At 40.9% G+C, this 10,087-nt stretch overlaps 1 protein-coding gene across 1 annotated transcript; it reads left to right on the forward strand.

Moving 5' to 3' along the window:
• The first annotated feature begins 4,677 nt into the window (after positions 1 to 4,677).
• On the forward strand, positions 4,678 to 8,613 carry S100P (S100 calcium binding protein P). Its single transcript, XM_064653288.1, has 2 exons — positions 4,678 to 4,993; positions 8,330 to 8,613. Exons 1-2 carry the CDS (start codon positions 4,856 to 4,858, stop codon positions 8,477 to 8,479), a joined length of 288 nt encoding a protein of 95 aa, XP_064509358.1. The 5' UTR covers positions 4,678 to 4,855; the 3' UTR covers positions 8,480 to 8,613.
• Positions 8,614 to 10,087: the final 1,474 nt, after the last annotated feature.

Below are 10,087 nucleotides of genomic sequence, written 5' to 3' on the forward strand. Positions count from 1 at the left end.
ATATTTGTATTCATGACCACATTTCCTCAACACAGTCACACATGCTCTCTCCTAGGTGGGAGTCCATTCATGATTGGGTTCCTCTCCCCGGGGTGAGGACTCTCCCAGATCTCTGCATATAATTTTTTATTTCTCTGTTTGTTGAAGGCCTTCTCTTTTTCTGGTAAGTGAAGTCTGAAGTTAAATGGTCTGTTACAAAAGCATGCTCTGGTTCCCGTTTCCCACCCCCCTTTCAGTATTTCTGAGCCCAGCATTAGAGCAGCGTTGCTGCCCCGTTAACAGCGACAGAACGATGTCACCGTTTGCCTGCTGAAAAATCCCCACTGCTTATCAGTTGCACTACACCCTGTGACTGCTTTCTGGAAGCCAAAAGCAGCCAGTTCTGAAAAATATGTGTGCCTGGGGAACTTCCGCTCCATAAAATTGCCTTGTAAATCTTCCTGGTGGCATACATGGATATCAGCGCACTTTACACACAGTTCTGCAATAGCAGGCCAGCCCTATCCATATCCTCAATGTATACATAAATTAATATTTGAAAATTTAAAAAAAAGTTTTTTTAATGGGGAATGCAGAGGGTTTCTTCTTGATGTGTTGCCTGTGTGGACACTCAACACAAGACAACTTTCTCTTAGGGATTCCTTCCCTCTGAGAAAATGTTTTTTACACTAAAAGAAAAAGAGTATTGCTTAGTTTATGACAGGTTAACATGACCAAAATATTCCTCTCTGTGTACAGAAGTCTCTTGAAAGCTTCCTTGAAATTGGCTTAGTCATTTTTACATGTCCTTACCTCTCTCTAGCAAATAGGATCTTCCTTTAAAGGGTTCACGCAGTCTGTTTTAAAGGTTGCAAAACAACCATTCTCCCTCACAGCTCTTCCTGATCCTTTCTCATTTTTTGTCTCTTTTTTCTTTTTATTTTCTTTTTCTTTTCTTTTTTTTCCTATTCCTTCTGACCATGCCATAGACCAACTTTTTACTATACTCACCACAGCTCAACGTGATTGGGGTTTTATGTGAGTGTTAAAGTACAGCAAATGACAGGCTGCTTGTGTGAGACTAGATGAGGAAACACATACTTAGAAATCATGACTACAGCACTTGTGTGGACAACATTCAGTTACCTTAGAGTGTGACCTCTTTTTATGTCATTACAATTTTTTAAAAAAGGTAGTCTGAGAAGCCTTAATATCAAGAACCTTAAAACTGAAGTATAAAAAACCTGTAAAGAATAGCATCCAGGAAATTATTCAATCGAGGATTGAAAACTAGACAGAGGTATTTACACTGCAAATATTAATTGATTGGCTGTAAAATATTCATTGATTTTACAGTCTAATATGGCTATGTCTCATGCACTAATAAATGTGTTTGATTAGAGTCAATATGCAATGATGAAAGTGTGTCTCCCGTGGCACGGCTTTGCCAGACAACAGTGTCATTACCTCAACTCTCAACTCAGTCACACAGCCAGTTAGCTGACCTTGGTCTTCTCCATTCTACCTGCCTTTAAACTTCATTTAAATAGTATGTGAGCTTATTAATTGAATTTTTAAAATATATTTTAAGGATATTTTGGGAAGTAAATTATAATAAAACAATGGCAACCTGTATGTCTGTAATTAACAGAACGTATCCAGGGTGTCACTAAACATCACACTGTGCTTGTATGAGCTCCTCTTCTGCCTGTGCCTCACCACCTCCTGTTTAGTTGGATCTTTCTTACTGTTTTGCAAAGGAATGTAGTAATCACCTTATTTGCTCACTAGACATAAATACATTCATCATGTATTGCAGAAATGAAATAACCTTTAAAAACTGTTAACCAGACTTAGAGCAAGTTTTTGGAAGGAGTGCAAAGTAAATAAAGTGTGTTGATACTCTAAGTTCAACAAGCTATCCAGGACACTGGAAAATATGAGGGTTTTGATAACTATTTCTCAATATGGAACATGCAGGGTTTTTTTATGGTTCAAATGTTACCCTCTTGCTAAGAGAAAAAGTGTTTTCATTCTGCTGCCAACAAACAAGAAAAATAATGAGTTTATCATTTCAGGTTGTGTTTTCTTCTTCATGTGCTTCTTCCATCCAAATATGTAACAGATTTGTGGAAATTGTCAAAAAGTCCCTTTTTGACAATTGCAGATATCCCATTTCACCTATTCAGCTAGCTGTGACACAAATGGCTCTTTACAGTAGAGCTGATAAATCTATTTATTCAGACTTTTCCAAAACAGTCACTGCTGCAAAGAGCATGGGATAAAATCTATTCTCTAAGAGAACATCAGCACAAAGTCACACAAATCTCATGTAAGCCTGAATATCTTACCAAATGCCATATCTGAATGGGTTTTGTAAATTATGTGTGTGACAGTCCACATTTGTATCACATAAATAATTTAAACTTTTGGTCCAAATTAGGAATGACAAGACCTAATTCTGTATAAACCCTTAGTAAATACTCATCCAAGTTGTTGCCTATACCATTCTTCAAAGAAAGGAACCTGAAAGAAGCAAATAATGAGTATTGTTTACATTAAAACAATAATATAAAATTTAAACAAGCCCACAGAAAATGTTTTATCTCACTGGGGAGCTGGACAGATGGGTTGGCATCAAAACACTGCCTGCTTTCCTGTGTGGGCCTCATATTTGTATTCTTCAGTTTTGCAAACAGTTGTAATAGTCTGTGTTGTGTGCACAGAGCTGCTATTTTTAATAACAAATCATAAGAAAATATTTAAACAATACAGAAAGTGTGAACTGAAAACTCTGAGCAGCACTGATGTGTGTGCATGGGCATGAATACAAATATGACACATTAAAAATAAAGTCAACCAGGCAGTGCCACCATGGTGACCTCTCAGTTTGTAGGAATTCAAGCCTAGTGGCTTATTTTGTGTTTTAGCACTTTTGCAGCCATATTCTCAAAACTTGTGAGTCACCTGTGTTTGCAGAGGAAAATGGGTCAAGGATGAGGACACCTTTTCTCCCAGGTTATGTGGCAAAGGTGTGGACATAGTGACATATCCTGTTGACTGAAGCTGTTCTCCCTCTCTGCATTTCAGGGCACTTTTCCTCCTTTACAACTTACACTGATGTTCGTGATTCAAAGTCATGAGAAGCTGTGAAGTAAACATTTTATTTTGTTAGTTTTTCCTTTAGAGGGAGGAATTGATTTTTCTTTACTGTCTTGTTTAATATTCATTTTACAGATACGTGTCAGAAAAGGACAAAGAAAAGTTTCTGGCACTTGACACCTGGTGCAAACACCAGGTGATGTTCATAGCTAACAAGTTTGCTCTCTCCTTTTTCCTTCTAAAGAAACCCCACAGGTTTAAAGATGAACTTAAATGTAAAAACTTTAATGTTTACTTAAGACCCTTACCCCTGTAATGCAAGTCAGTTGCAACTGTGTCATGAGGTTGAAGTCACAGGAACAAATAGTTCTCATGAACTGTTTAAATAAAGCACACAGCTTAAGATGCTGCTTTGATTTTTTTGAAAATGCAAAATCTCTTGTTGGAAAATGTAAGACAGAAAATCATGGGGGTTTTGTTTCAGAAAGGTTCTAGGTTTCCATGTACAAGTGATGCACAGTCTTACTCTGAGATGTTGTTGATATTACAGGACAGATTTTGCCTGGGAAACAGGTGGCTATAGGCATTTGGGAGAAAAGAGGTTAATTTTAAAAATTTTTCTTAATTAAAAACCAATTTTCACTAACTTGTCTATAGCATATCATGAGTGGAAAGTTATCTTCAGGCATGCAGAGGTATGTCCAAAGACATCCAAACTCAGGTTTAATCAGCTGATCAGCTCCCACCACCTGAGCTCACACTGTGGGGGTTCTGCCCAGCTCCCAGGACAGCCCCTCAAACTGCTCTGCTCTGAGTAGATGTGAGGCCAGTGTGTTTGGTGTGTAATGATGGGGGACCACGATTTACAAGCAAATCACAAAGTTCATCAGTCACAGAGGACCACAGCTGTTGAGAGTGACCTTTTTTTTTTCACTACGAGACATTGTAAAATTTGATGCTGCATAGGCTAAATAACAGGTTATTTTACTGCAGATGAAAATGGATTTTAATACTGGTTGTTTGCTCATGTATCAGATTTATTGCTTCAGCTATCTCCACCTGAGCAAGTTGTTTGTGAAGGGGCTCTGCAAAACTCCCTTTGCTGGCCCTGGAGAGATGCTGGTTCATAAGACCTGTTTGAGATATGCACTGTGGACTGAGTGCAAGCTCAGGGGGACTATGTTAGCTGTCTGCAGGGCAGACCTCTACTTTGATCCAGAGAATCTCATCCCAAGTGTGTGCTGGTGAGCCATCTAGTCTGTAACAAGCTCCTTTGCATGGCAGAGGAGGCAATCTGTGTCTGCAGCCCCTCACAGAGCCCCGAACTATGGTAGTGAAGGAGAGGTGAGATCTCCTCCTCCTGCTGAGCAGGCCAGCACATACTGTGCCAAAGCTGGGCTACCAACCCTCTGCTCCCATGGGCATATCAGAAAGAACAAATCTTGAGCAAACAGCCAATAACAAAATCTGATTTTCGTTTGTTAGTCACACTGTGTATCTTGAAGGAGAGGCTGGTTTCTACTGGTGAGCAACTGGTTGTGCCAGTCACACCAGGGCGATAAAACTTGAGTTTTGCATAGCTGTGAGCACTGAGGTGTGTACTCCAGGCGGTGCTCAGATACGGATGTTTGCCAAGGGGTAACTGTCCCTCTGGTGTGTGACTGTTCATTGGATGGGACAGTTGCTTAAAGAACCCCAAACTCAGACCAGTCTCCATCCTCTGAGAGAGCCCTGATTGTGCCTGTTCAGGAGAAAGCCGCACTCCGGCAACAACATGTCTCAGCTGGAAACTGCAATGGGAATGATCATAGCTGTCTTTGACAACTATGCAAGGACTGATGGCAACAGGCAAACCCTCAGCAAAGCAGAACTAAAGAGCCTCCTGGAAAAGGAGTTCCCAAACTTCCTTGCGGTAAGAGAACAGCATCGTTTCTTTGTAGCAGGTGTAAGAGCTGCCTGCAGGCACAGTTTTCAGTACATTATCAGGGCAATTGCATCCAGAAATATGCAATGGTTTGTAGGAAAATGTAAAATAAAAAAGATGCCTTGCACATACTGTGTAAAACTGATTCTAATATTTAGGTCCATTCTCTGTTTGCTAAATTCATCACTTGAGCTATCAGGACAATGGCTTTGAAATAGATTGAATTTTAACTTCAGAATTCACCTACTACTTCTGTGGTTCTGGATTTATCAGCTCACATCATGTCTCAACTGCTGTGAAGGTGGTTGTGTTGTCAGCAGTTGAAGATCTTGATTACAGGTGGGGAATCTCTCTAAATATTTATACACTTACCTTCTCCAGGTATTTATACTACATACAGAGTATGCTCACCAAAATGATGCATAAACCAGAACAACAGATGAACTCAGAGCAGAGTGTTTGGCATTTCTCTTTAATAGCAAAAGAAAGACCTGAAAATATATTTTACAACATAGATTTGTATGTAATGATCAGGTGCGTTTAAGGAGGTATTCAAGATACTTAATATGTTATAGTAAAAGTTTTAGCTGCCAGGGAGACAAAATGCTTTCCAGTTTTAATTGTTTTGTATTTGCTTCCCTTCACTAAAAGTCCAGAACATACTTTTAATGGTCTTGTTCTTTTCACATCAGAGTAATGTTTCTCTGTCTGTACATTTATTGTTCTTAATGACAAAAGTCTAGAACCAAGTGGTCCATGTGTGGCTCCCACTTTTAATATCCAGAATAATTCAGGTTTTTAACAACTATTTCAGGGCACTGCAGCCAGGGTGCTTGGCATAATTTAGTGTCTTTCCATGCAAGCTATATGAATTCACTGCATGAAATCCATGCCTGCTGGATTTATATCTCACAAACAAAACAGAGGTGCAATATTCAGAATAAGGACCTGGGTGGCTCAGGGGAAATAGATTAAAATGTTCTGAAAAAGCTGTATAAAACAGATCAGTGCTTGTGACCCAAGAGCATCACAGAAGTGGCCAGCTCCTGAGCACAGAGCTGTGTGTTACCTATAGCACTACCGGGTAAAGAGAAACAAAACCAACAACAAAACCACAGTTCTAAGAGGGCATGGAAATCCCCCAGACACTCAATATTTGGTCTAAATAAAGTTGGGAAACCACTGCACTAGATGCCTACCAAATGGAGCAATGCTCAAAGGTCTCTCCTGACTGTGTTTACTGGCCAGGCACCACTTTTTCCAGCCTACAGATGCTTTTACTGGCTCTACTTATTTCCTGCAACTGCTGGGAAAACTGGAATTCTCAAGGAAGATAATTAGCTAGAGGTCCTCTTATGTTCTAGTCTCCATCTTCCTTTCCTGCTTTACCTATTCTAGAAAAAACCCAGCACTTTTATGCCCGTACTTCAAATAAATTTAAACCAACAACGTCCTGCTGTCCTGCCAGACAGGTAACTGCAACAAAAAAACATAAATCATAAGTCTGACTTCGGAAAAAAACTTTTATCTGCATTTTCCTGAAATTTATATCCATATTTTTTTTATTTGCAAGAAATTCTGGGAAACAGTGTTTTTAAAATGCTCATATACTTTTGGCCTTAGAACTGGTTATAGCTGACACAGCTCACAACTGTCTGGAAAGGTCTTGAATCAATCAGAAATACCACAAGACTGAAGGAAGTTATAAAGAGTTTCCAAAAAACAATTCCCACTTGTGCATTTCAGAAGTAATTCAGAGGCTAAAACTAGTTCATATATTTCACTTATAAAATTAAAACTCATTTTAATTTACAAAATGAAAAGGAATAAAAACTTCCAGACACATTCATCAGTCAAATCTAGAGAACTGGTTCAATTTTTAGTGATTTTAAAAGCGCATGTATTTAAAGTGAAACATGAAATTACAGAATGAGAAATTTAATTAATTAGAACATGATCAAGAATTGCCTTCAGATTTAAATTAAGGTAATAAATATTTAAAACTTGCAGAAATTTTCCAAAATGTTATATAATTTCTTTCTAGTATAATATCAGATTTATTTTTTGTTTATCTTCAACAAAGTCCTCACGGTTGTTTCCTACGTTAGATAGATCTGTACTGCCATCCCCTGTTTATTTTTAAAACTGCGCTTTTGAAAATCCCTGGAAATAACCCCTGCTACGACTCAGGCTGAAAATCACTCCTGTTAGCTACTTTAGCAAATATCTTTTTTTTTTTTCAGTAAATTTTGGCAAAATAAAAAATAAAAACAAAAACCCCAAAACTTAGAAAAAGATTACTCTGCTATTTTTTGCTGTGGTAGCTGAAGCTCAGCATCCCCCTGGCTTCAGGAGGCACCTTCCCAGCCACCAGCTCCTGCAGCAGGACTTGAAGCACTTTTGAGGTTGTTTGTACCTTTTCTGGGGTGCAGGTATTTAGTGAAGCTTAAATTTGACATTTGCCCCAGGAAAGCATCATTTCACAAAACCACAAACTGCCTGAGCTCCAGCTGAGCCTCTCCAAGGGGGCGGATGGGGAACGCATGGCATTTAATTCATCTGGGTAATGTCCTCAGGGCTTTGTGTCACACAGCTTTAATCATGATGAATGTGGTTTTACATGTAGAAAACATGTCTCTCCATGACCACAGCTCTCAGGTGTAACAAACCCAGGAGCATGTGCTTCCCTGTGCAGAGGATGGGAACACTTGAGACTGCACCTGTGCCCTGAAGATGGTGGGACTCATGTCTGGTCCTCCTGTCACCCAAAACTCCCAATCTGGGCCTGAAGCCATCAGTGCCTTGAGTTCCTATGGGAAGGATGTGTGTTTCAGGCAGCTGGAGGAGGAGATGTGCAGCTCCCACCAAGATGGGCAGGTGGAGGTAGAGCAGTCCCACATGGTCCCACGTCCTGGGCTGGGTGCTGAGCAGTTTCCTCAGCCAAGCACAGTGTGAAGGAACTCATGGCTCTATACCCGGAAATATAATGCACAAAACAAGCAAAGAGAAGGAAAAAAAGGTCTCACTAGCAGAAAACATGATAACCTGATGTTCTGGGCAGGCTGATGGCAGGGCTGCAGGCAGGAGCCTTTACACCTCCAGCACACATCCACCTCCCAGGCAACTCTATCATGATTCCCAACAGAAAAGTACCAAAGGTACCAAGTTTCTGAGCTGGTACCAGCCTCATGCTCCATGGGTGCCCCCCCACACCTCAGCAAGGGCCCAGAGCCCCACCAGGGACCTTGTCTGGGGTGTGGGTAGAGATACTGCTTCATTAGGGTTGTGCCTCCTGTCACCTCAACTTGCTCTTTTCTTTTGCAGTCAGGGAAGGACAAAGATGCTATTGATAGAGTCTTCAAGAACCTGGATGAAAATGGAGATTCCCAAGTGGACTTCAAAGAATTTGTCCTCTTTGTGGCAGCTCTGACTTGCTGCTGTCATAAATATTTCGAGCAGAATGCAGCCAAATAGTTGTCAAACTGCTCACAGAAGCTGTCTTTGCCTGTGCTCCATATGCTAGTGGTATGGATCCCTTCACTCCTTCCATGTACTGCCATGAAGTTTGCAAGCATGCTAGGCTGTAAAAATAAACTCTACTGTGCTTACTTCCCTGTCCTGAATGTTAATTCCTCCTCATTTGTGGAACAGCTTGGGTTTAGTGGCTCCCACTAACTCACATGGAGTAGTTTCTCTCTTCCTCTGCTTTTTAAAATTCTATTCTTAGCCAAAAGGCTCAGTATTCATCCCAGTGCAGAGGCTGCACAAGGGTGAAGGCTGCTGGAGCCTTGGATTAGCTGGAGGCTGCTTTTATACATCAGCATCTCCAGAATGCAGCCACCAGGCTTCCACTGCCAGACTGCAGCCCAAATCCACGCCTGTGCCACCACAGCTGTACAGAATGGGTCTCACTGGTGCTGCCTCAGGCCTGTTTGGTACCCTCAGCTGCATGGTGGTTCCAGGGCTGCCTCGTAGGCTCCTTCTCAGTTCAAACAACAAAACAAACCCAAACACCTTTTTTTTTTTCAGCACAAAGGATTCTGTGCAGTTTTGTGTGCTGGTGAACCATCTCACCCAGCTCATATAGAGTTACTTCCTATGACGCCATAAGATTTTTATACCAATATATTGACATTACTTTAGTATTGGCAATATAGGTAGGGTTGTACACTACAACCATTTTATCTTAAATAAATTTAAATATCCTCCCAAACAGCGTGCCATATTGTTTTTGCCTGAAGCAAGACTAATGTCAGCAATTATCGCTTCTTTACCTGAAAAATGTCTGTGTGGAGAACTGTAAGAGTTTGCTTTCAGAGGAGCAGGCAACAGGCATCAGCTGGAACTCTACAGCTGGAACAAGACTGACTCAATCTATAGTTTGAAGCAGGTGAACATCCCACTGCAAACTGCAGAAACATCAAACTTAGTTTCTTTATCTCCTGTTTGGTGCTATTCCTATCCTATACCAAAAGCCAAGTCTTTGCCTGTCTTACTGCACATGCTGTGCAGGTAGAGCTATAACCAGCTCTGGCTGGAGGCCCTGTGAGGTCATGCAGCACAGCAAAGGCAGGAAGAACAGTTTTGTAAGTGTAGAGCACTGCTTTAACTGCAAAAACATTTTCCTCTTCCTGCTGGAGCCTGGTACAATGTGCTGACAAAGTTGCATGCCTGGAACAAGAGCTCAGTTTCACTGTGCTTCCTGAATCTGAAGGTAAGCCAGAGGTTTGACCCTTTCATAACCCTATATAAACATACATATGTTTATAGCTGGGAAAAATTTGGGCTTATTAACTTATTTCAGCCTGTTTTAATCATTACAGGTGCCATTTCACCTAGCTTACTCTGGTTCCTCAGTTTGGCTCTACCAACTAAACACCACTTAAAGCTTTATTCCTAATACCAAGGGCACAGTGTCCCAATACATGATGTGACTGCTGGCTGCTTTGGGAAAGGCTCTGCTCTTGCTGTTGGGAGAGATCGAGCATCCATGATACACAGGCCGGGCTTCCTTTGGTGAACACCTTTGTTCCCACCAGACTTGTCCCACTCTGGTAAGACCCCAGGGTCCCACATCCCCCT

Source organism: Pseudopipra pipra, chromosome 4, assembly GCF_036250125.1.
Source record: "Pseudopipra pipra isolate bDixPip1 chromosome 4, bDixPip1.hap1, whole genome shotgun sequence".
NCBI lineage: Eukaryota > Metazoa > Chordata > Aves > Passeriformes > Pipridae > Pseudopipra > Pseudopipra pipra.

Coding starts and splice junctions, on each gene's coding strand:
- S100P (XM_064653288.1), top strand. CDS start 4,856: ATGTCTCAGCTGGAAACTGCAATGGGAATGATCATAGCTGTCTTTGAC. Junction 4,994..8,329: donor AGTTCCCAAACTTCCTTGCG/GTAAGAGAACAG, acceptor TTTCTTTTGCAG/TCAGGGAAGGACAAAGATGC.